We start from the raw sequence: 27276 nt of genomic DNA on the forward strand, positions 1-27276 counted from the left end.
AAGATATTAAAAACCTGAATATTCCTGCCAGCTTTAAAGAAATTGAATCAGTAGTTAAAAACGTATCCTATCCACACAAGCCACAGGCCCGGACGTGTGCAAGTGCAACTGCCACACACCCAGGAACAGATAATGTCTCAGAGGAAGTGCTCCCAACGCTGACGTGAAAACCAGCCAAACACAGAATGAGGAGTACAGGCCATTTTACTTATCAATATGGAAAAAAAGTCCTAAATAAACTACTAGCAACCTGAATCTATTTAAAAAATCACAGAGACCTACTATCCCAGGAATGCAAGAAATACAGAATAATAATAATAATAAAAATGTCAACTGTAGCGGCGTCCCGGGCTGCTGTAACCAAGCCCCACAAACTGGGAGTCTGAAAACAACAGAAATTCACTCCCTCACACTTCTGGAGGCCGGAAGTCCAAAAGCCAGGTGTGGCAGGTCTGGCTCCTCCTGGAGGCTCTGAGGGCGACTCTGCTCCAGGCCCCCCTCCTGCTCCTGGTGCCGGCCATCCTTGGGCGTCCCTTGGCTTGTGGCTAAGTCGCTCCAGTCTCTGCCTGTCTTCACCGGCGTTCTCTATCTTCTTATAAGGATACCAGGCCTCTTGGATTAGGGCTCACTCTACTCCAGTGTGACCTCATCTCAACTAATTCTATCTGCAAAGACCCTATTTCCAAATAAGGTCACATCACAGGTACTGAGGATTAGTACTTCAACAAATCTTTTTGAGGGACACAATTCAGCCCACAACACTGACATAAATAGACTCAGAAAACATACTTGATAAAACACTACACCCGTTCGTGACCAACAGCCTACAGCAGAAGACTTCCTAGGCTGACAGGCGGCATCCCAGCACCCCAGGGACAGCAGGCCTGCAGCCTGAGCGTTAGGACAAGGCCAGGGTGCTGGCCCTCCTTGGTTCAGCCTCGTTCCGAAAGTCCTGGCCAGCGTGGGGTGGGGCCAGCATCACAGGCAATCCAGGAGACGGATGATGAATCATTAATGAGATTAATGAGAGCTCAACAAAGTGTAAAAAACGACACTGACATATAAAAATCAACATCTGTATACCAGTAACAATCAGAAAATAGGGCTTTAAAAAGAGATATAACTTACAAAAGCCAGAGCCATAAAATTGATAAAGTGCCTAGAAATAAACCTTCAAGAAATAGGCAAGGCCTTTGTGGAGAAAGTATACAATGCACCATCTTTATACGTGGGAGAAGACGACATACTCAAGATGTCCATTTCCCCCAAACTGATCCATAAATTCAACACAATTCTAACCCAAATCCATACAGGGATTCTTGTGGAAACCTGATCCCAAACTGACCCAGGAATCCCACAGAACATCCAAGACACCTTTGGAAAGAGGACACTCCTGCCCGCAGACAGCGTGGTGCTGGCTGGAGGGTAGAGGGCGCAGGGCAGAGAAGGGCGGCTGCTTATCAAGACCTGGAACCCAGAGTGTGGGTGATGGACACACATGTCAACAGAATCCTAAAAAGAATCCAATCCCTTCACCTAATTACAGAGATGAGTCAGCAACCAATAAAGAATTCAAAATCATCACGGTCCAATAAAAACCAGACTCTAGGGCCGGCCCTGTGGCTAAGTGGTTAAAGTTCCGCATGCTCCGCTTCGGCGGCCTGGGTTTGTGGGTTTGGATCCTGGGTGCGGACTTACTCTACCGATCAGCCACGCTGTGGAGGCATCCCACATACAAACTAGCGGAAGACTGGCATGGATGTTAGCTCAGGGCCAGTCTTTCTGAAGCAAAAGAAGAGCAAGATTGGCAACAGACGTTAGCTCAGGGTGAATGTTCCTCACAAAAATAAATAAATAAATAAATAAAATCTTTAAGAAAACAACAAAAAACCCTGAAACAAACAAAAAAATGAGACGTTATCTGAGCCCTGAACCTGCCAGGTCTGCTGTGTAAGAGGAAACACGGGAGAGCCTGTGGGCTCCAGGAGGGGACCAGAGGTGGGAGCATTGTTTCTAAGGATGTTAACTCCCAGCCCACCCACCCATTTGCTCTCTCCTCCTGCTCCCCCTGGGACTTCTGGCTCCTACCAACAGAAGCTCCCCTTCTGCAGAAGACTCCCAAACTTCCCCTCCAAGCCCGCTCAGACCTGCCCAGCCATTGCCTCTTTGGCCTCTGACCCCTAGTGTGTGTCCAGCATCCACACTGATCTGACCCCAATACATGTCCTGTCTTCCCAATCCCACGCAGGAGCACCTAAGTGCACCCCAAAGCCGCCTGCACAAACACCAGACTGTGTGGCACAGAATGGCGTTACCACTCTTGCTGCTGACTGCCAGTGGGCCTGTTTCCATCCTGGGCCACCCGCATGGCGTTTTCATGGAGCAAAAGGGACCCCACGTGGTTTTCACCAGGACAGACACCATCCTGGCACATTACCATCCAGCCATTCCTTCTGGACTTGGCTCCTTGGGCACTGGGCCCAGGGGTCTACTCTGGGGCCTAGAACAGTATCTGCTAGATATGGGCACCAGGGTGCAGGCACTCAGGGTATGGGGCAGCAGGGTACAGGCCCTCGGGGTATGGGGCACTGGGGAGCAGGCACCTGGGGTATGAGGCACCAGAGTGCAGGCTCCCAGGTATGGGGCATTGGGGCGCAGGTTCAGGGTATTGGGCACTGGGTGCAGGTTCTGGGGTATGGGGCAGCAGGGTGTAGGCACTCAGCGTATGGTGCACTGGGGTGCATGACACTGGGGTGAGGCTCCAGGATATGGAGTATTGGGGTACAGGCTCTGGGGTATGGGGCGCCAGGGTCTAGGCTCCAGGGTGTGGGGCACTGGGGTGCAGGCTCCGGGGTCAGGCACTTGGGGTATGGGGCACCAGGGTATAGGCTCCGGGGTATGGGGCACCAGAGTGCAGGCTCCGGGGTGCACACTCTGGTCAATGTTGCCACTGAAACCACATGGTGGGTATATGAGCACCACAAGATATCCTGATGTGCATGAGGTTAACAGGAAGAGGGAGGCCAGGCATCCACCACCACGTGTCACCTCTGCACACAGCCATGGCGGCTGGCGGACGGGGCAGACACATCCTCAACCCCAAGGCCAGAGTCCTGGGGTCTCTCTGGCGCTTGGGGCACAGGGCCTGGACGCTCTGCTCCGCTGCCTGACCACCTCAATCCTTTACTTGTAAAACGGGGATGACAATAGCACCGTCCTCTGGGGTTCTAGTGAGACCCATCAAGTTTGGGCAGGGGAGGGCTGGCACCTATGCTGGTGCCCGTCCTTCAGGTCCCCGAGGACCTGCCTCCTGAGAATCACAGGCCTCGTCTGCCCAGACGGGGCTTCGCCAGGAGAAGGCACCTCCCCTTCATGGCATGTACTTTGTGGGAGCTGCCTCTGGGGGGTACTAACGCCATGTCTGCACTTCCCAAAGCACACAGAACCAGACAATTCCACAGTTTTTAGCCAGAAAATCTCCAGCCCCAGACACTTCCTGACAGCTGCATCTAGGAAAGGAGAGGAGAGCGGCTCTCACTTACTGTCCCCACCAGAGGCCACTTGGCAGGGAGGCAGATCTTGGTGCCAGAGGGGAAAGGTGAGGAGACACGCAACCCTCCCCATCACGGAAGGCTCTTGTCAAACGGAGACGAGAGCCACTGGGGACATAGGTGGCAGTGGGCACAGGCAACTGCTCACGGAACAATCAGGCCCCACCCCCGTGCCCCAGGTCTGCCCGGGCCGCCTCACCTGCCGCTCTCCTCCTTCACAGCCCCAAACACGGCCTGCCGGTTCGCCCTCCCTGGTGGTTCCTGCGCCTTCTCACTGACGTCCGGCTCGGGCTCCAGGGAGGAGCTGGTGCTGCCATCACGGCTGACGCTGCTGCCTCGCCCAGGGCTGTTCTCTGCGGAGGCGCGGGGGGACTCGGTGTTCTGCTTCAGGGTCTGCAGCTTGGCCAGGGGGATGATGTCGCAGTCCTGTGGCCGATGCCACACGGTGCGCTGGGTGGTGGCATTGTAGTAGTAGAAGCGGGACGTGTTGGGGTCAAAGAGCTCCCACCACTGGTTCTCGCTGGTGCGCTTGATGCGGACGCCAGCGGGTGGGTCCCACACGCACTCACCGGTGACCAGGTTGGCATACATGCGCTCGCGGGTGCGTGGCTCGATGATCTCCACCCACTCCAGCCTGAGAAAGAGAAGATGGTATTAGCGTGTGGTGGCGCTGCAGGCGGCCAGCCCAGGACCAGAACGGGAGGTTGGCAGAGAGAAGCAGGGGGCCCCACCCCGGGCCTGGCCCCCAACCCACGGGCAGCCCCATCCCTTAGGCAACGTGCCTTGCATCCCAAGCCGCCAGGTGGTCCACCCTACATCCAGCATCAGACCTTTTCTCACATCCAACAGTTTCAAAAGCAGGAAATCCTGTCACAAAATAAAACCAGCCCAAACCCACGTTCCACCCCTGGTTTTCTAAATGCTCATTAGTTCCCAGGCCCTTGTGCGCTCTCTGAGGGGTCTTGGGTCTGGCCCCTCTGGCCCACCCCATGTGGAGGGGGCACGGAGCTCCCGCCTCAAAGGGGCTGTCCACTCTCCTCGCGTCCGGCAGCATCCTCCAGGAGCCCTGGCTGCTCTCAGCCTGCCTGGTCACCGTGGGCCACCACCATGGGCCACCACTGCCCATCAGTCTGCAGCAGGAACAGGGACCACCATCTCCACACTGGGCCCAGCAGAGACGGTTTCCTCCCAGGGGCCCCCAGAGCGCCCCACCCCCAGGACACAGCTTCCATCCTGGTAAGTTTTTTTAATTAAAAAGATAACTTGGGGGGCCTGCCAGGCTGAGTGGTTAAGTGCACGTGCGCCGCCTAGGCGGCCTGGGTTCACTGGTTGGGATCCTGGGCGCGGATCTATACACCACTCATCAGGCCATGCTGTGGCAGTATCCCACAATGAAGAGCTAGAATGACCTACAACTAGGATATACAACTATGTACTGGCACTTTGAGGAGGAACAAGTTAGCTCTGCTCCAATCTTCCACACCAAAAAAAAAAAAGATAACTTGGAAAACAATGTAAATTAACTCTATCTAGAACAAGGCAGTTTTAATGCTGATACGTTTGATGTCAGGGTGTGGTCCAGCTGACATCTGGTGTATTTTTATTCTGCTTCCAAGTTTCCACATAAATAACAACCCTCTAAATGCCACAGACTACTCTGCAGTGTGGACGCTCTGTGCCTGCCTGTCTGTCCACCAATCTGCTGTTTGGAAACCCTGCAATAGGCCTGCTTCTCACCACCCCTGTGATGGTCAGAAGTCTGGTCTCCAGGACAAAGAGCGCTAATTCCAGGGGCTTGGAGACAATGAGGGGTGGCCTGCAGCTCCCTCTCTGCCTCCAGGCCGTGTCTTCCAAGTGCGAGCAAAGGTGGGCTTGGCAGAGGGCGAGGGGGCGCTGACGGCCTTAACATAAGTGCTCATTCTCTGAGGACCTCACCCTACTCTGAGACCAGACCTGTTTGAGGGCTGGCTGCCCGTTTAGGGAGGAGAGAAGGCACGCCCAGCCCCCATTACTCACTGTCCATTCCCAGCGGCAGTGCCCCCTGCAGCAGCCCTGCAGGCTCTGGGGCCTCTTTCTGGGTCAGCAGACCCTTCCAGAAGCCCACAAGGAGGGCCAGGTGAGTCCAGGGCCCGTGTCTCAGCCAGTGCCTGAGTGTGGGCACCCAGCACAGTGCAGTGAGGCCAGGCAGGAGGACAGGAAGTGGAGTGGCCTGGCAGGGCAGAGGACGTGGGGAGGGCTGCCTCATGGGATGGGGCTCTGCCATGGGGGCTGAGGGGCACAATGAGTTGGAGGATGTGGATGGCAAGTGGAGCCATGGAGAGGGCAGGAGATGAGGGAGGATCAGAGGGAAGGGTGCACCCTGGGGATCCTGAAGGCTGGAGGAGGAAATGCCAACATGGGATCGCCCCTGGGACTCACCAGACCCTGAGAAGCAGCAGGCTGTATGAGAGATGGGATGGAGAGGATGAGGAGACAGTCATGCTCAGCTCGCCTTAGAAACAAAAGGAAGCCAAAAGCAGATGGGGACAGCAGAGAGGAGGAGGGGTGGCGACTGTGTGTCCCAGGACCACCAGCGAGCAGTGGTGCCCAGTGTGAGGAGGCTCTGCATAATGCTGCTGCTCCAGGGAAGCAGGAAGCTGGGATGTTGGTTAGGCATGTTCCCGATGCCACACGTGAGCAATGTGGAGCCCTCACCCCACCCCCAAGGATCCAGCGCAGGGAGTGACCTGTCCTGTTTCCTCAGCACCAGCACTTCCCAAACAGACACCTTCCTCACTGATGACCAGGGCAACCCCTCTTCCCCCGCCCCCTCCACAGCCTGCGTTCCACCGTCCCTTGCCCAGCTCCCTCCACCACTCAGCTCATGACTGCAGGCCGGCCCACACTCCTGCAGGAGCCACTGAGGGATCCACAAACAGCACTTTCCGGTCTTCGATGGAACTGTGCCACTTTTGGTACTACTGACCACCCCCTTTTATTTTCATATTTTTAACTTTTTGTTTTGAAATGCTCAGGCTGCTAGAACAGAACACCACAGACTGGGTGGCTTATGAACAACAGACATTTACGTCTCACGGTGCTGGAGGCTGGAGTCCGAGGCCAGGGTATGGCAGGTTGGGTGCCGGTGAGGCCCCCTTCCCGGCTGCAGGCAGCCCCATCTCCATGTTCTCACGTGGCGGGAGAGCAGAGTCAGCAGTGAGCTCTCCACTCTAAGGGCACTAATCTCTTCACGGGGCCCCACCCTTATACCTAATCACCCCACAGGCCCCACCTCCAAATACCATCACACAGGGGGAGGGTTTCAACTTGAATTTTGGGGGGACACAATCAGTCCATAACATAAACAATTTCAGGTCTACAAAGAGTTCAAAGAACAGCCTTCGTCCAGATTCCCTGTGTTACTACTCCATAGACGACATGCAGGGATCAAGGTGAGGGGCTCTCTGGGCGTCTGGCAGGAGTGTGCAGGAGAGCTTCTGGGCCCTGGGGGGTTCTGTCCACAGCAGATAGCAGCACCCCAGGAGTCCCCCCACCATGTTGCTGCTCTTTCTCCTTGTGACTAGGATGTGTCTGGAGGGGAGATGTTCTACTTAATTATCCTGTTTCTTGTCACACTTTCACCCACTATTTTAGCATTCACTGATGATTCTTGCTGGAAACATTCATTACTGCGGTGTTGGCCCAACACTGATTGTCTGCTTCTGTCGATCCTTCTACATGTATTAGTTGGAATTCTATCCTCAGTGTCGTAGGATAAAGACGTTGTCATGTTACCAGTGGTTGCCATGGTAGCACCTTTTCTTCTTTCCACTCTTCTCTATTTTCCAAGTTTTCTATAATTTTCACAGATTACTTTTGTAATGAGACAAAAATTAAGAGACATTATCTACCATTCAATACATTTTCCAACTATGGCATACAATAAGACTTTCAGTGTCAATCTTTAAAGTTTTAAAGATTTAGTGGACATTTCCATCATGTGTCTGCACACTTTCTACTGGCCTGCACAGCACATCCCTCAGGCATGCAACCAGTGGTCTCTCCCTGTGGGCGAGCATGATCAACGTTATTTCCCTGTGTGTGTGTGCAGGTACCAATGGTCTCTGGGGCTGGGGGGGCAAGGCTGGTCAGTGGTCTCTTCCTGGGTGGCAGGGGTGGTCAATGGTCTTTCCCTGGTGGGTGGGGAGAGGGGGTGGACAATGGTCTCTCCCTGTGTAGGGGGGTGATCAGTGGTAGCTTCCTGAGAGGGTGTAATGATCAATGGTCTCTCCCTTTGGGGGTGTGTTTTAATGTGAATCCAAACTTAATGACAGGGATGGACTTTTACAGTTAACAATTAAACAAAGTTATATAGCCTTTTTTAAAAAAGGCTTAACATGTTTATATGTATATATTTGTGTAGGAAATTGCTGGAAGGGTAAAGCCAAGTATTAAAAAGGGTTGCCTAGGAGTAGTGGAATTTGGCACAATTTTACATTTTTCCTTTTTTACTTATCTAATTTTTTTCAAATCTTATAATGGAAAATTTCAAACATACACAAAAATAGATTAGTATAATGAATGCCCATGTATGAGGTTTTAAATTTTTCCTGATTATTAATGAGGTCAAGCATCTTTCTCATATTCATGAGCCATTTATACTTCTCATTTACTAGAAACAGTGACTTTTTGCTCATTAAAAATTTTTTTTCTTGCTAATTTGTAGGAGTTGTATTTTTAAAACATATATATTATATATGAATATAAACACATATGTAAATATAAACATATATAATATAAACATATATTTTATATATGAATATAAAACATATGTATTCTCAATAGCAATCCCTCTTGGTTGAGTCTGTTACCAATCTCTCTCCTACTTGTGGCTTGTCTTTTCACTCTCTTTATGGTGCCTTTGCCTTTTGATAAAAAGAAGTTTTTAATTTTATTATGTTTTAAATTTTATTACAGTTGAATTATAGTCGATTTCTCCTCTTCTGCCTTGTTTAAGAAATCTTCCCTATTTCTAGATCAAAAACATTCTCCAATAAGTTGATTTGACAAAGTTTTGCAGCTTTGCCTCTCATATTCAATTCGTTAACTACCTGAATCGATTTTGCTTACTGTGTGACATTTCATTTTCTGCACGTGGACAGCCAGGGGTCTCAGGATGGGTCGTTACACAGCAGCCTTTCTTCCAGGAGCGACAGTGTCGGACACTGTGCCTGAGCTCCCTGCTGGCTCTGTTGGCCGATCCTTCTCTGACCAGCACCACGTCGTCTTACCCACGACAGCTCTGCACAGTCAGCACTGCTGGGTCCCTACTTCTCTGCTTCATCAGGCATGTTTTGGCTGCTCTGGACTCTCGCTCTTCCCCATGGATTTTGGAATCAGCTTGTCAATGTGCATAAACATAGTAGGTGCCTTCGCTGGATCTATCCCAGGAGAATAGGGACGTCTTTGTGGTGACTTAGTCTCCACCCAGACCATGGTGTATCCACACGTTTAGGTCTTCTTTAAAGGGTATGTACATCTTTTGTCAGATTTATTCCCAGGTTTTATACACATACACACACACCTGCTATTGTAAATGGTATGTTTACTCTTTTAAAAATAAAATCATGACATACAACATACACAGAAAAATGTACAGAATATAAAAATAAGTATAATAAACAATTATGTTTTAACGTTTGTATAGCACTCATCAAGAAAAAAACAATGCAGCATCCCTGACATCTCCCCACGTCGCACTTCTGTTCACCTCGAGGAGACCACTATTCTGAGTTTTAAGGCAACCACTTCCTTGCTTTTATAGTTTTACCATCTCTGAAGACAACCTTAAACAAATTAGTTCAGGTGTGTCTATTTTTTAATAATATATTCAAACAAGAAAACTGTATACTTTGTATTTTGCTTCTTTCACTTACAGCTGAAACTCACTGGTGGTCTGCCCAGCCGCACCTTGCCCAAGCTCACTGTGTACAGTGTTGCACTGGATGAAGTGGCGGCACTTTATCAGTTCTGCTACTGACATCTGAGTTTGTTGTTTGGGGCTACTTCTCACAATTCTGCTGTGAACGTCCTTATACGGATGGTCCCCAACTTGGCATGGTTCGACTTAGTTTCAACTTTACAATGGTGCGAGAGTGACAGCAGTCAGTAGAAACTATGTTTCAAATTTTGAATCTTGATCTTTTCCTGGGCTAGCAATATGCTGTGCAATCCTCTCTCGTGATGCTGGGCAGCAGCAGCAAGCGCATTTCCAGTCAGCCCTGCAATCACGAGGGTTAACAACCGACACGCTGACAACCCTCTGTACCCATACAACCAGCTGTTTCTCACTTTCAGAATAGTATTCGATAAATTACATGAGATATTTGACACTTTATTATAAAACAGGCTTTGTGTTAGAGGATTTTGCCCAATTGTAGCCTAACGTAAGTGTTCTGAGCACCAAGGCAGGCGAGGCTAAGCTATGAAATTTGGTAGGTTAGCTGTATTAAATGAATTTTCCACTTATGATATTTGCAACTCACCGCGGCTTTATTGGATGTAATCGTGAGTCAAGGAAGATCTGTATGTGACTCTGCAGCCTGGCAAGGAGACTGCAGCAGTGGGACGCTGGGCCCCAGGAGTAGACAGCAACCGTCCAGAGGACACTGACTTGCTCTCCTTGAGCGTGCACAGCACAGTCTGTTACTCTACACCCTGGCCTGCCTGTTGATGTTTTAATGTTTGCATCATTCATTTTATAAAGAATTTTCTGATTGTTGTTGGTGTACAGAAATGCAGTTTATTTTGTATATTATTTTATAAGCAATCTTGCTAAATTTTCTTGACTCTACTGTAGATTCACTTGTGAATAAACAAGGAACAAACCTATTTTCATTTGTGTATGATATAACATGATTATGTAGAAACACAATCAATTTGGCAGATAAATGGTTAAAATGAATAATTCTCCATCTATGTGTTCTGCAGTTTACTATGATACGGATTCAGGTGTGGGTTCATTTTTAATTATTGAAATGAAGGATTTGGGGAACTCCTGGATCTGAGGGTTGACTCTTTAAACAATTCTGGAAAAATTTCCACAGCATCTTTTCAAATACCCCCCTCCCCCACGCCCTTGCCTCTTTCTGGAACTCCCATAGAAGATTCGTCACGCTTGTCACAGGAGCCCCTGTGCCTGCATGTGGCTCACACTTCCCATCCATGTCTCGTCTGCCGCTTACCAGATCATTTCTTTAGTTCCTCTTTCTACTTCATTAATTCTCTCTTTGGCTGTGTTCAACCTGCTAGTTCTTTTCCAAATCTCCATTGTCATTCTTCAGGGTCTTTTGTTCTCTGCACACATTTATGAGCTTATTTCTTTAAAAAAAGCTACTCTGACCCTGATAATTTCAATATTGGCATTTTTATGGGGCTGTTCCTGCTGAGCCTCACTTGTTATGCCTTGTTTCCTTGTGTGTTTACCCTCTACCCCTGGATTTGTCCCACGTCCTTCTCTGCTCCTGTAGCAGGACTGTGCAGTGCTACCGGAGGAAACCCTATGACGGGGAGGATGGGCGGCATGGTGCGAAGCCTCTGCAGGAGCCACTCCAGGCTCCAACACGCTGTCCATGGTACCATGCAAAACGATCAGTATTCTGAAGCCTCACCTCTCTCTCACCTGCTCCTCTCTGTGAATGTCCTAATGACTGCCTTGCAGAGAACCCAGAGGGTGGTGAGGGTTACTTAGCAGCGGCTTCCCCTTGAGACCCTCAGTCAGCGCATGGTTCGGCCCCTCACACCAACTCCACTCCTTCTCTGCCACACTCGCAGCAACGAAACTTTCGGACCCCAGGAAACCAGCAGGTGCACAATGCTGGCTCCCAGAGCTCCATCAAGTACCCCTTTAGGGAATCACTGCTTCTGTGGGCGTTGTTGCCCTGAGTCTCAACGCAGGACTGTGACGTCCTAAGTGCCTGGAACCACAGCAGCCCTGCTTCCCTACTCCGTCCTGAGGGTGCACCCCTCCCCTGCTGCGAGCCACCTCCTGGCCCAGCACTGAGCCCCTGGACCCCCTGCCTTCTCCTGCCTGGACCACCCGGCTGGTTGCTGGCTGGCCATTTTCTATACTGAGTTTGGAGCAAACTGCTAAACCTGGGAGTTGGGTCACTTCACTGGGCCACCTCAGGGATGGAGTGCACTCCCACCAAAGCTCATGGCTCTGCTCTCAGCTTCCTGGTCCACTGGGCTCTGCTCACGGGACAGCTGACAGCCCCAACCCATGGAGCCCCTTGCATGGGCACCTCCTTTCTCCCACCAGGCAGACATCAGGACTCCATGGGCAGCTACCCCATGCTGAGAGGCACTGATCTGCATGGGCCAAAGAACATGAAAGGGACCTGCTTGGACTCTGAAGAAGATGGTTGGCTGACCGAGGGCTCTCTCCGTTGTAGGAAGAAAAAAGAGTGCTGGGACAACGCTGGGGGAACCCAAAGAAGGCACCTGTAGGCAGAGGCCTGGAGGCCAAGGCAGGAACTGTGGGTCGTGCTCGGGTGAAGAGGGAAGCCAGTCAAAGGTTCTGGACAGGCCTGACATGGTCTCACTCAGGCTGATCTGGGGGAACAAGGATGGAGGCTTCAGGAAGGCGGGGCAGGAGCCTGCCCCATGGACAGATCGAGTGTGTTCCCCAAGGGCCAGGAGATGGGAGGGGAGGGGAGCCTGAGCAGTTAGGAGAGGAGCAGGCCCCTGTGGGTCCCGGGTCAGAACTCAGGGCGACATGGACCCCTCAGCAGGGGCAGAGAGGATGCAGGAGACCAAGGGCTCAGAGACGGGGAATCGATGGCTCAGCCGATGCTGCACCTCTGGTACTCCCTGCAGGGAGGAAGGGAGGCACCCGTGGCTCCCTGCAGGCAGCTGCCCCACGATGGGGACCCCTGAACCTCACCTCACACAGCCACGCTGCTCTTCTCTCCTGGCTCATAGCGTTTGGATTTGGCCAGAACACAGTCCCGACACTCCCAAAGGGAGGACTGTTCAAGCAGAGAAGCTCAAAGAGCCCTGAACTGAACATTCTAAGCCCTAAAGAAGCAATACCAATTCTTATTTTTGCTTTAAATACACTTTCAAATGAATTTAATGGTTATAATTCTCTCTGAACAAAGAATAGTGTTTGTTCCCTTTTTAGCACGATCCTGTTTGCATATGGGCAGGACCCCCACTTTCTCAGAAGAATGTTCTGGGTACCTCCTGGGGTACAGCATTGAACCAAGACCCCCAGGGAACCAAGGAGCAGAGAATGCGTGCCGGACAGGGAGGCCGGGCAGACCCTGCACAGAGCGAGGCAGGGATGGAGTGGAGCCAGGGCTAGCCGGTAGTCAGCTCCTCCACCCAGACTCCTACTGGGCAGGTGGGGAGAGTGGACTTTGTGCAGATGGGAGAAGACGCGTTTCATCCCTGGAGTCAGTGCCGTCCACACCCAGCACTCGGTCAGTGCAAGGACACTCGGTCACCAGGCGTGTAACAGAGAAACTGCTGAAACTGCCCTGGGGGCTTTGCTGCTGGGAGGAGGGATCATGACCCTGCAGGTGACGGACTGACAGCAGCAGCCCACTGACACCACCCGAGCTGAGACTGAGAAAGGTTTATTTGGCAACAGTATTTAGAATGACTTTGGAGGAAAAAATAAGACATTTGGTGAAAGTGGTGGAAGGATATCAGATGACCGCGATTTCCCAGGTTTGGACTGAGGCTGTGGGGCAATACCTGAGGGCCACAGACTGGTCTGCAGCCCTCCTGGTTCCAGCTCTCCCCAGCATGCTCGGTGTGGCGCGTACTAAAGTCAACATAAAGGGACCTTCCTGTTTTCCCCAATTCTTGGAGACATTTACTTGCAGACAATGATCTGTTCAAATAAATACTTCCTGAGCAAACAATGAGCGTCAAGTACATGCCAGGCAACTTACCAGGTGAAATGGATGCAAGCGTGACCAAGTTCATTCCCTGCCCTCCAGATTCTTACAAAAAGGGTGCCAGGGTCATTCACTGGAGAAAGAACAGACTTTTCAACAAATGGTGCTGGGACAGCTGGAGATCCACAGGCAAAAGAATGAAGCTGGACCCCTACCTCACACCAGACACAAAAGTTAATTCAAGATGGATCAAAGCCTAAATATGTAAGAGCTAAAACTATAAACCTCTTAGAAGAAAACACAGGGGTCAATCTCCATGACCTTGGATTTCACCATGGATTCTTAGATCTGACACCAAAAGCATGAGCAACAAAAGAAAAATAGATAAATTGGACTTGATCAAGACTTAAAAATTCTGTGCTCTAAGTGATACCACCAAGAAAATGAAAAGACTTGAAACCATAAAACTTCTAGAAGAAAACATAGGCAGGGGCTGGCCCTGTGGTCGAGTGGTTAAGTTCATGTGCTCCGCTTCGGTGGCTGAGGGTTTCACCGGTTCGAATCCTGGGCACAGACATAGCACTGCTCATCAAGCCAAGCTGAGGCGGCATGCCACATGCCACAACTAGAAGGACCCACAACTAAAAATACACAACTATGTACCGGGGGGGCTTTGGGGAGAAAAAGGAAAAATAAAATCTTTAAAAGGGAAAAAAAAGAAAACATAGGCAGTAAGCTCTTGACATCACTCTTAGCAATATTTTTTTGGATCTGTCTCCTTAGGCAAAGGCAACAAAAGCAAAAATAAACATGGGGGACCACATCAAACTAAAAGCTTCTGCACAGGGAAGGAAGCCATCATCAAAACGAAAAGGCAACCTACTGAATGGGAGAAAATATATGCAAATCATATATCCAATATGGAGTTAATACCCAAAATATAGAAAGAATTCATACAACTCACTACCAAAAAAACAAGCAATTCAGGGGCTGGCCCAGTGGTGCAGTGTTTAAGTTCACACATTCCGCTTCGGAGGCCCAGGGTTTGCCAGTTTGGATCCTGGGTGTGGATCTACGCACCCCTTGGCAAGCCATGCTGTGGCGGGCACCCCACATATAAAATACAGAAAGATGGGCACAGATGTTAGCTCAGGGCCAATCTTTCTCAACAAAAAGAGGACGATTGGCGGCAGATGTTAGCTCAGGGCTAATCTTCCTCAAAACAAACAAACAAGCGAGCAAGCAATTCAATTGAAAAATGGGCAGAGGACTTGAATAGATACTTTTCCAAAGAAGACACACAGATGGTCAACAGACATATGAAAAGATGCTCAACGTCACTGATCATCAGGAAAATAGAAATCAAAACCACAGTGAGAAATCACCTCACACCTGTCAGAATGGCTGTTATCGAAAAGACAACAAATAAGTGTTAGCGAGGATGTGGAGAAAAGGGAACCCTTGTGCACTGCTGGTGGTGATGTAAATTGGTGCAGCCACTATAGAAAACACTATGGTGGTTCCTCAAAAAATTAAAAATAGAACTACCCTATGACCCAGCAATTCTACTTCTGGGTATTTACCCAAAGAAAACAAAAACATTAATTTGAAGAGAAATATGCACCCTTATGTTCACTGTAGCATTATTTACAACAGCCAAGATATGGAAGCAACCTAAGTGTCCACTGATAGAGGAATGGATAAAGAAGATGTGGTATATATATATATGTACAATGGAATATAACTCAGCCACAAAAAAGAATGAAATCTTGCCATCTGCAACAACATGGATGGACCTAGAGGGCATTATGCTAAATGAAATAAGTCAGTCAGAAAAAGACAAATATCGTATGATTTCACTTATATGTGGACTCTAAAAAACAAAACAAAACAAAACAGAAACAAACTCACAGGTACACAGAACAAACTGGTGGTCACCAGAGTGGAGTGGGATGGGGAACAGGAGAAACAAGCGAAGAGGATTAAGAGGTACAAACTTGCAGTTATGAAATAAATAAGTCAGGGGGTGTAACGTGCAGCATGGGGAATTCAGTCAATAATATTGCAATAACTTTGTATGGTGACAGACGGTTACTAGACATCATGGTTATCATTTCATAATGTATATAAATGTCAAATCACTAGGTTGTACACCTGAAACTAATATAATATTGTGTGTCAATTATACTTCAATTAAAAAAAAGAAAATGAACAGACAACCACCGAATGGGAGAACATATTTGTAAATCACGTATCTGATAAGGGACTTGTATCCAGAATATATACAGAACTCTTACAACTCAATAATACAAACACAAATAACCCAATTAAAAATGGGCAAAAGAATCTGAATAGACATTTCTCCAAAGAAGATATATGAAGAGCCAACAAGCACATACGAAGGTGCTCAATGTCATCAGTCATCAGGGAAGTGCAAATCAAACCACCTGCAAGATCATTTCACACCTGCTCCTATGGCTGTAATCATAATTTTTTAAAAACCATAATAACAAGTGTTGGAGAGGATGTGGAGAAACTACCACCTTTATGTACTGCTGGTGGGAATGTAAAACGGTACACCCGCTTTAGAAAAGAGTTTGGCATTTCCTCAAGAAGATAAACAGAGAGTTGTTGTCTGACACAGCGGTTCCACTCCTAGGCAGATACCCAAGAGAAATGGAAACACACATCCACACAGAAGCTTGTACATGAACGTTCACAGCAGCATTGTTTACGGTGGACACAACCCAACTGTCCAATACCTCATGAATGGATAAACAAAATGTGGTATATATCCACACAAGGGAGTATCATTCAGTCATAAAAAGGAAGCCCTGACACAGGCTACAACATGCACGAACCTTGAAAACATGCTGAGTGAAAAAAGCACGTCACAAAAGACCACCTATGGTGTGATTCCGTTTGTTTAAATTTTCCAGAACAGACAAATCCAGAGAGAAAGCAGATGAGTGGGGGCAGGGGAATGGCAGTGGCTGCTAATGGGAAGGGGTTTCTTTACGGCGTGGTAAAAATGTTCTGGACATTTTTGCACAACCTTGTGAATGTACCAAAAACACTGACTGTACACTTCTAAGGGTGAGTATTATGGTATGTGAATCATATCTCAGTTAAAAGAAGGACTGCCACTGGAGGAGAATCCAGCAGGTACAGGGGCAGTGGGCTGGGGTGCTCGCCACGAGAAGCAGAGGGGACCTGGGGTGCAGAGGTCCAACACTTCCTAAAGGACAGCTGGTGTCCAGGAATAGAGCATGTGCTCCAGAGACCGATGGGGAGGAAGGACCTCTGGGCTCTAATCTGAGTTAGCCATGGCCTGAGTGGGTGCTGGGGCGTTGGTAAATGCTCAGCCCTAGGGCGCCCCCACTGGCCCCCCACACACCAGGGTCCCTTCTGGGCCATGGGCCCTCCTCAACATCAGCCCCCACCACAGACACCTGCTTGCCTCAGTGTCCCCAGTAGCCCCCGCTCTTCTCTTTACCCCCTTCTTGCCTGCAAAGCTCAGTTTCTGGGGCCAGCAGGCCTCTCACAGCTGATATAACGGTCTCGTCCATCCTTCTATGGAATGTCGGTGTTTGGTAGAGACCTCACTTTTCCTTAGATTTTCAAAGAATAGTCAGTCCTCCTCTGTACTGAATTCCCATCACCTACACTGACAGGCCACTGTGTTTCCTGGACAACACCCTTCTGCAGGGTGCTGTCTTGTCCTTCTCCTGCTCCCTAAAGGCAGCTGGTGTGACCACAAAGACTCTGAGTCCCAGACCCCAGCAGACACCACACCCATTCTCGATACTGCACAAATTCATCAATGGAGACAGCAGCCTAAGAGCAAAACCTTGGGAACGGGCAGAGAGCCCACGGAGTCCCCACAGAAGAAGCAGTGGAGCCCTCGTGGGTCCTCTGCACCCCTCTCACGCTACCAGCCTCGCTGTCCCTGCGAGTGCCTGCCATCTGCCCTCCTCCTGCCGGGACGGCCACATCATGCTGAGTCTCCCTCCTCTACAGCCCTGCCCAAAGAGCAAACCCCTCCGCTTCCCCCGACTGGCGGACTCTGCTCAGTGCAGTGCCCCGGCTCCTAACTAGGGGCCTGGGCTCGGTCGTCCCTCCCAAAGGGCAGGAGGGCTGCATGTGTGGAGCCTTGAGCACCGCCTGGGAAGGTGAAGGCAGCACGCGCATGGCCCTGCCTGCACCCAGGTGCTGCTCTGACACAGGGAGGTTCCATGTTTCAGGAAACAAGCTTGTACCAACTGAAAACTGGCGATGCAGCACAACAGAGGAGACAACCAGTGCGGAGCTCCACACCCACGGGCCTCGTCTGCTCTGCCAGTGCTGCCTAGGCTTTGGCGGAGACTGCTGGACTAACTGTGACACCCAATGGTCCTTCTGGACTTACAGGTCTAGCCCAAGTCTGCCTGGTCACCTGTGTCCCCATGGACACTGGGAGAAGCATGCACACCTTCCACCAGCTTGGCACTGCCCTCCTCTTCTCCTTCTGGGCTTGGCCCAAGGGATCCCCCCAAAATCACCTCAGTCATGACTCAGAGCCCCAGGACACTTGCACCTGTGCCTTCCTGAGCCTGCCCAGCAGCATCAGCAACTCCTCTCACGATGTCCCAGAGCAACCGGGGTTCTCGGCCATGATCAGGGCAGCCACAGTCCTTCCCTCAGAGCGAGAGCAGAGCTGACACTTCTCACACCTCAGTGCGTGATCAGAGCCAAGAAACCACAGAAACTCCTTCTGGTTTCACCATTGCCCCTGAAGGAGGCAGAGAAGGAACTGGACAACCCAGAGCATTGCAATCACTTTCTGCGCCTGGAGGGTCCAGTGCTCTGAGCCCTAAAGACAACAGGAGCATTAAGACCTCAGGAAAAGGACGTGAGAGAGTGAGACTGAAGACAAGAGATGGTGTCACAGGAGCAAGACAACAGCAAGAACACAGTCCTGGGAACACGCCAGCAGGGCGCATGATCTTCATGGGGTGCATGATGGACCTGAAAGCCCGAGGAGGAGGCCTCCATCAGGGGCGGGGGCACTGGCTTCACCACAGCCGGCACTTCTCCCAGAATTAGCTTGTTATCTGGATATACCAGCAGTCAGACTCCCAACAGGACATTGTTTCTGAGAAAGGCGGGCAGACTAATGCTATAGAGAAGAACAAATGACCAAGAAGAGGCCAGGTGCTTTCGAAAGGAAGGACTGGAGAGGGTGGGCATAAAGACCCGGCAGGAAGCCGAGGAAGGCAGTGAGCTCAGGCGCAGAGGGGCGGACAGCACAGAGCCCCTTGCAGATGTGCACCCGTGGGGGAGAGGTAGCATCACAGACTCGGGAGGTGATCGACTGTCCACAGGGAAGGCCATCCAGGTGGATACACAGTAATTCACGTGAAAGGCAAAACCTTAAAACATTTGGAAGAAGAGTTTCATGAGCTCATTTAGCAAAGGGTTTATTGAATAAGACAAAAAAGCACAGAGAAAAGACAGTGAGACAGAGTATGTCAGAGCTTAACATGTTTGTTCACCAAAAATCAAAACCAACACAAAAATGTGAGCACAGACCAAGACAAAATATTCCATGTGTGTAATCAACACAGGACTGCTATCCAGAATGCACAGGCAAGTCTGCCAATCAGAGAAGCTAAGACAAACAATTCTACACAGCAAAAGGATGAGACAATCCCCAGAGGAGGAAAATGAGGAGCCAAGAACACACAGACACTCAATCTCCCAGGCATCAGGCACGGACACTAAAACCACAGACTGACCACTGACCAAGAAGAAAATGGATGGAGCAGGCACGCTGTGGTAGGGGAGGAACGGGCAGAACACCCCAGAGAGCATCCAGCATCTGTGCAGGCTGGAGACACCAACCCTGCAGCTGCCATGGAGCCTTCAGTGGGAGGCACAGCCACGCCCACAGCCGCAGGATCACACACAGGTGCTCTGTGGCATGACTGCCTGCAGGGCCCTCTGGGGCACCATCTATAAAAGGAAAACTTGGAACCCAATGGCATGGGTGCTGTGGGAGGACAGCTGGTGTTCCGTCAGGTGCTGACCGTGCCCCATGATGGCCCATGAACCATAGGGAGAGTCAGCATGAGGAGAGCTGGCCAGAAAGAAGCAGACAGATGCTGTGCAGCCTGGGTAAGTCAGGGTGTGGCTGGGCACGTGCACAGAGGTCAGTGGAATCACCAGAAGGGCAGAAGCAGATCCAGTTCCTCATGGAAACCTAGGACAGACAGCTCCGACCAGGGCACAGGCAGCCTTTAACAAATGGTGCTGGGACCATTCGATAGCATTTAGGAAATGAAAAAGTCGGACTCATCCCTCACCACACACAGGAATAAACTCCAAGTGGATCCAGGATGTGAACATAAAAGCAAAACTATACCAGCACCATCAGAAAGCTTTGGGCTTTGCCCCCAATCTGGGTGAAGTGAAAAACTTTCTAACGGTGACTAAAGATACAGATGCACTAAAAGAAAAGGTCAATAAACTGCAAAATAAAAAAAGTTTTGGCTTTTTGGACATATTTGATGAAAATATTAAATATTTGCATTATAAATTATAGGTACAGGGCTCATATCCTTAATACACAAATTTGGAGAAGAAAAAACAAAATATATTGTAGAAAAATGGGTATGAGATAAGAATAGACAATTCACACAGGGAAGACATGCCACTTCACCTGGCATCAGACATAAAAGCCTGGCCACACTGGGACCCTCGGCACACAGGCATAGCACACACGACTCCCTGGAGGGCACACGGTGGACAACATCCCCAAGTCAGCAACCCCTTGCCCAGATTTACCTGAAGAAACACCTCCAACAACACAAATTACATGAGCAAAGGCTCTTCGCTGCAGAATCCTGGAAGCTACCTCAATGTCCAACATGGGACTGGCTGACACACACAACCAGGAAGCTGCAAGGCAGGACGAGCTCTGTGACCCGAGAGGCAGTGATCCAGTGGGTCCTTCCAGACAGACACTTAGATCAGCCAGGAAACCTACCTGCTAGAGGCAGGTGTGGGGCTTGGAGAAGCTCTACGAGGAGCGGCTCCTCTCTGAATACACCTTTTGTATACTGTCATCTTTTGGAAGAACGTGAATGGTCCACATGTTTAAAAAACAAAATTAAATCAGTAAGAAGGGGAAAGGGGAGGAAAACAACTCAAACTAAAACAAATGAACTCAACTGTATTTCAGTGAACATCAGGACCACAACAAGGGGAATAAGGACTAATCCCAGTAACTTGTGCACACAGGGCCGGACACTGTTCCTGCTCCTGGGTGGAGTGTGCATGCGGGTGCAAATAAATACTGAACTTTGTTTTTAGTGTATATATATACACACACACACACACACACACATATTTTTGTAGTGGAATGAGAGAAACAATTCTGGACATACTATCAGATGAGCCAATGAGTAGATGCAGTGGTTCTCTGGGAGCAGAGTTCTCACCCAGGAAGAGGGGATGTGACCGAGGAAGGGGAATGGACTGGAATTGGAAGTGTTGGTGTGAACTCAGCAATTCTAACATGTGTATGTTCATGTGCACATTTGTGTACATATTTTCTAGTCTGTCAGTGCTTAAAGGGCCAGGAAGCCACCACACTGTGGGAGCCATGAGCATACTATACATGCAGACTGGTCCTCCAGTACTGCTACTCTGGCCCCTGGCCCCATAAGATGTTAACCACAACCCTGCTCAAAACAAGCCTAACATTCTCTTTAGCTCGCAGAAAACCACAAAGAAAGGAAAGAGAAGATGGCTGAACAAAACCAGTCAAAACCCGTCGAAGGCAACATGGCAGTCCGACTTAACCTCACACAGACCCCACAGCTCACTATACGCTCACTGTAATACGTCACCATATTATAGAACACACCCCCCAACGCCATGACAGTTTACAGCTGCCATGGCAATGGCAGGACACAACCAAATAAGGAAAGAAAGAGGTGGCACCCTTGCTCCCCAGAACAGCCTGCCCATTTCCCCGAACAACTCTGCATATTCCTCCCCTTCATTACCTCGACCCCTTATAACAGCTGCTTAGTCACCCCAGGAGCTGAGAAGCTGATGTGTGTTGTTCCCACTTCTCCATTCTTTGGCCACTGAATAAAGTTTGTGCTATTGAATGCTCAGCTTCAGTCTCATTTCAAAGTTGAGACACCAAACAGATTAAGAACCTCAAGAGGAAGGGCAGAAGACACTTCCTCGGGTCTCTCCCCAGTTGGAGAGAGAGTTCAGTTGGTAACACTCCATTTTCCTAAAAGGAACCCGGGCTCCTGGGACAAACAGTTGCTCCAGGGTAGGGCAGCACAAGAGGCCTGGAGCATCTTGTTAAGCCAGAAGGAAGGAAAGCTCCAAGAATCACAAGCACATGGGAGACAGGAGCCAGCCTGGAGGAGTGCACCAGGCCAATCTGGGGCAACACTTAAAGCGAGAACTGAAGAGTTAAAACTTCCCTGAATTAGGGCGAAACTCTGCCTTGTGTCCACAAGGTTAACACAGGAAACAAAGTAACCAAAGTTTCTGAGCTGGTTTTACAGAACAGCAGGAGGACAGGGATAAGAGCAGCTTGCCCACAGCCCCCGCCTGACTAAGCATCTTGCAGGAGCATTGAGAAGCTAAAATGACTGTAAACTTCAGACATTACAGACTAAAAATCCACCACATACAACACATAGAACTCCCCCGAATTTGCAGATGCCACCTGTGAAGAAATATGAAACAGCCGTGCCTGTGCAGAGGACTCTTAAAACTTAAGCTCCCAAGGCTACGTGCTCCCCTTCCCCTACCTAAAATCTCAGATAAAAACTCCTACCTTTTTCCCTTCTAGAAGGTGGATCTGAGTTTTAACTCCCCTCTCCTCATCTGGCTGACTTTCTATAATAAACCTTTCTCCTTGCCACAAGCCTGGCGTTCCAGTTATTGGCCCTCCTGTGCAGTGGGTAAACGAACCTGTGTTTGTGTTCAGCAACAACATGAGCACCAAAGAAATTAAGTGCAGGAATGAACTACAAACCACATAAAACAGAAAGGAATACGTGAGTCCATAGCAAGAATGAACAAGTGAACACATTAACAGGGAGAAGGGGCTCCTGTTCTAGCAGGGTGCACAGGTGGGAGGAGTGCTGTAGTGGGGAAGTCGGCATTCTGTGCCCATCCCAGGTAAGACTGGATCGAGTAAGAAACAATCAGAACACCTAACCGTGCGGAGCATGGGTGGTGAGGGGAGAGCAGCCATCATGCCCAGGGACAGCGGACGAGCATAAGGTGGACGTGGGCCTGAGAGAGCCTGAGAAGGACACAACACTGCTGTGCAGCGTTCCACTGAGGAACCATCAGACAAATCCAAACCAGGTGCTCTACTTAAAAAAGGGCAACTATTACCTTAAAAAGTGTCAATGTCAAAAAAGACAGGGACAGGCTGCAGAAACCCTCCAGATGCAGCAGATGCAAGCCCGGCGGGGTGAGCTGGTGAGGCGAGTGCACGATGGCGGGGCCAGGAAATGCTATGAAGGATGACAGGGAACCAGCTGCCAGAGCTGGACAGGGCAGCAGAGGAGACCCGAGCCTCGCACTAGCAGATTTACTCAAAGTGACACCAGTCCTGGGGGAAGCGAGCAAACACTGGCCCATGACCTGAGCGACCCAACCCAAGATGACTCAGAGAACAGCACTGTGTGTGGAGGGAGGAGGGAGCACACGATGGCCACCAAGGGTGAATCTGGGCAAGGGGACACAAGTGGTCAGCGCACTGTCCTGTTTTTGCAACTTCTCTGTTAGTATGGAGTTATTTCCAAATAAAGCTAAAAATTAGAAAAATAAGAATGAGAAACTATGGCTACTGCCTCAGCATAGATCTTTGCTCAGAGGAGCATAAAGAACTGGGCTCAGCCACAGGGCCTGCAGGGTGTCCAGCCCAGGCAGCAAGTCCACCTCAGTGAGGAGAAGGCCCTTGCCCGGTCATGCATCTGCAGCAGGAAGTGGGGCCACACCCGGGGACTGAGCTTCCCCAGGGGAGGTCAAACTCAGAAGTAAGCACAAGTCAGCTCTGAAGGAAAGTGGCCCCAGTCCTGCTGTGTGTAGGCGGGACAGCAGCTCCTCCGCCACAGCACTGGTTAACAAGCCAAGAGTCCTTCTCCTAAAGGAAGAGAGTGCTCCATCCCACTCAGCCACTCCTCTGGAACTTAGCGTGCACAGACAGCCCCTCCTTACCTTGTGCTTGACCCTGAGACCCGCGGCTCCTGCGTGCCAGCATGACGGCTCTCACATTCGTAGTCTTGAGCCTGGGACATTGCAGCCCTTTCCTGAGGACCGAGTGGACAGACGTCAGCGGGTCATTGGGATGCCCCTCCAGTGTCAGTCGGGAAGGCGCCACCCTGTGAGAGAGCAGAGTCTCTAAGCACGTAAATTCAGAAAACGTCTTATTACACCTTTGGGTTTCAGGAAGCAATAACAGCCCAGTGCTCTGGCGAGAATGAGGAATACCCAGGCCTAAGCGTGGTTTCCCACTCCCTGCACCCTGCCCCTGAACCCCAGCTGGGCCAGCCCTGCCCAGCTCCCTGCAAGCGGCCTGCCGCCCCGAGACATAGTGTCCTCAGCTGCCAGATAGGGACAGCACCACAACCTCGTGCCACTGTGGCTATGTGCAGGAAGTGCTCAGCAAGGGCCACCCCATGGCAACACTCAAGAAAAACTGATGCACACGTAGGGTTTCCTGGTTTATGACAAAGAGTGGACTTTTCAAAAACAGTGTCGTGTTGGCTGGATATATACATGGGGGAAAAAAGAACCTTGACCCCTACCTCATCCAATACACAAAACTCAGTTATACATAGATCTAATTGTAGATCTAATGTAGATCTAAATGTCAAAAGTAAAACAATAAGCCTTCTAGAAAAAACGTCTAAGAAAATCTTTGTGGCTTTACACTAGGTACAGATAACTTAATCAGGCACAAAACACCACTAACCACAAACGAAAAATGCATAAATTGGTCTATAGTAAAATTAAGAACTTCTGTTTATCAAGACACCATTATGAGCAAAAAGGCAAGTCAGAGTGGGAAATATTTGCTATACAGAAGATGCACGGTACATCACATATAACACATGAGTGTATACGTATCTAATCTGCCATGTTTCAGAACATATAAAAATTCCTAGAAATAAATAATAAAAAGGCAGATAATCCAATAGAAAAATGGACAAAAGACTTGAATACTCACTTTACAAAAAGGAATATCTAAATGACTAATAAACACATGGAAATGTACTCAACTTCACTAATTGTCAGAGAAATGCTAATTAAAAGCATAATGGGATACTGGTACACCCATCAAAATGGTGAAAATAGAGAGGAAAATCTATCACATGCTGGCAAGGATGTGGAGGCTCATCTACGGCTGCAAGAAACTGGCTAACCCACTCCAGACCACGGTTGCAGCATTTCCTAGAACTGCACATACACCCCCAGCCCAGCCACCCAGAGCTTCCACCTCTAGCGATGGAGGCCAGCAGAGGCTCACACATACGCTCTCCAAGACCTGCACACAGTGTTCCCAGAAGTCCTGGTCACGATGGCCAAAATGAGAAACTGCCAATGTTCGTCACAGCTGAACGGACACTCAAAGTGCACACAGGGGTCCACCCTCAACGACCTAGGTGAAGCTCCCAAACAGAAGGCGAGAGACAGAAGCCAGACATCACTGGACACACAGGGTTTGATTCCCTTACACAAAGTGCACATCAGGCAAAGTCAGCCTCTCCTGTTAGAAATCAGGAGCAGCCGCCTCAGGTTGAGTAGTCACAGGAGGGGCCTGAGGGCCATGCCGCTCTGTTTCCGGCCAAGTGCCCTTTATACAAGTGTGGGTCTGTAAAAGCTCACAGAGCTTCACGCCTGTGCTTTCACACTTTTCTGTATACATGCCTCGCTTCAGTAAAGTCTGCAGAAATAAGGAGCTGGGGCATCACTGGGGGCACTCACCTCCTTGTGCCCTGTCCCCATCCGAGTTGGCATCAGGTCGGGGCCCTCCCTAGAAGAGGCCGTCCACAGATCTTAACTGTGCTATTGGAGGGGAAATAAAACAGGTTCAAAGCAGCAGGTGGGGGCATAGCCAGCCAGGGGCCCAAGGGGAGGAGACGGCAGGCCAAGCAGACACTTTCTCTAAGGCCCAGAGGACTCTGGTGCTGCAGGTCCAATCTGACTCGCTCAGTTCACGAGCTGGAGAAGGCTGACCTGGAGGACAGGCTCCCAGCCTTCTCCTTTCTGCCAGTCAAATGTCCACACAAATATTTACATAAATGCTGGAGACTAATAGGAACGCCAATTTTTAATTTTTATTTATTTTTTTTTGGTGAGGAAGACTGGCCCCGTGCTAACATCTGGCGCCGATCTTCCTGTTTTTGCCTGAGGAAGACTGTCACTGAGCTAACATCTGTGCCAATCTTCCTCTATTTTTTGTATATGGTATGCTGCCACAGATGGCTTGGTGAATGGTGTGGAGGTCATGTCCAGGATCCAAACTTGCAAACCCTGGGGTGCTGAAGCAGAGCACGCGAAGTTAACCTACACCACCAGGCCGGCCATTTTTAAAAATGAAAGTCAAGTGTTTCTAATTTCTTGTCTGTCTGAGAGAAAATAGGTAACCTTCTGGTATGGCTCCAACATTTAAAAAATAAAAATAAAAACACAGCAGTGTTAGTGAAATTTTGAGAAACTAAAAAGTATCTACCATAACCCGAAAGCAACTCAAATCAACCACCTCCACCTGTGTATCTCCTTTCGGTCTCGTCCCATTCTTCACGGCCGGTCTAGAGCAGGACACAGCAGTCGGCAAAGACGTCTACTTCAATGCATCTGACTGGCCCTCCTTGTCTCAGAGTTGCCTCATGCATCACCTCCTCCAGAAAGCGTTCTTCAATCTGAGACAGACACTAGGTCTTGGTGACCCCAAACACCCTGGGTCTGAAATCAGGTACTGTTAGTCCTCCAACTTTGCTCTTCATTTTTGAAGTTGTTTTCATTACTCTAGGTCCTTCACATTTCCATATGAATTTCAGAATCAGCTTCTCAATTTCTGCAAAGTTGGGAAGCTTGCTGGGATTTTGATTGTAGTTGTGTTGAAGCTATACATCAATATGAAGAAAACTAACATCGTAACAATATCAAATCTTCTAATCTATGAACATGGCATATCTCTCCATTTATTTAGGTCTACTTTCTTTCAGCGGTGTTCTGTAGGTTTGAGTGTACAGATCTCACACATATTTAGTCAGATTTATCCATAAGTATTTCATATGTTTGATGCTAGCAAAATATAAAACAATTTCCAATTGTTTGTTGCTAGCACAGAAACATACACAGGCATACTTTGTTTTACTGTGCTGCACTTCATTGCACTTCACAGATTTTTTTTACAGGACCCTCCACCGGCATAAAGATTACAATTCACTGAAGGCTCAGATGATGGTTAGCATTTTTTAGCAGTATTTTTAAATTAAGGTAGTACACTGTTTTTTAGACATAATGATATTGCACACGGAATAGACTACGTTACAGTGTAGTGTAAACATGTTTTATATGCACCTAGGAAGCCAAGAAATTCATGTGACTTGCTTTACTGCAATATTTGCTTTATTGTGGTGATCTGGAACTGAACCCAGAACATCTCCAAGGTGTGCCTGTAATTTGTTTTTGCATATTGGTCTTGTATGTGTAACCCTGCTAAACAAACTTATTAGTTCTAATTGCGTTTTTTTTTTTTTTGGACTAGGATTTCTACATAGATGATCATGTCAACAGTGAAC

At 49.2% G+C, this 27276-nt stretch overlaps 1 protein-coding gene across 8 annotated transcripts in view; it reads right to left on the reverse strand.

Annotated features, from left to right (window-relative positions):
- The window catches only part of ARHGAP39 (Rho GTPase activating protein 39), a 125015-nt gene that overhangs the window by 46482 nt on the left and 51257 nt on the right, over nt 1-27276 (reverse strand). For all 8 annotated transcript variants that reach the window (XM_023649237.2, XM_023649236.2, XM_070222622.1 and 5 more), the window contains exons 2-3: nt 23684-23847; nt 3751-4185 (exon numbers count right to left, since the gene is read on the reverse strand). In XM_023649237.2, the coding sequence (XP_023505005.1) occupies nt 3751-4185; nt 23684-23763 (515 nt within the window). In that variant the 5' untranslated portion in view covers nt 23764-23847. The remainder of the gene's footprint in view (nt 1-3750; nt 4186-23683; nt 23848-27276) is intronic.

The sequence above is a fragment of the Equus caballus genome, chromosome 9 (genome assembly GCF_041296265.1).
Source record: "Equus caballus isolate H_3958 breed thoroughbred chromosome 9, TB-T2T, whole genome shotgun sequence".
NCBI classification, from domain to species: Eukaryota; Metazoa; Chordata; class Mammalia; order Perissodactyla; family Equidae; genus Equus; species Equus caballus.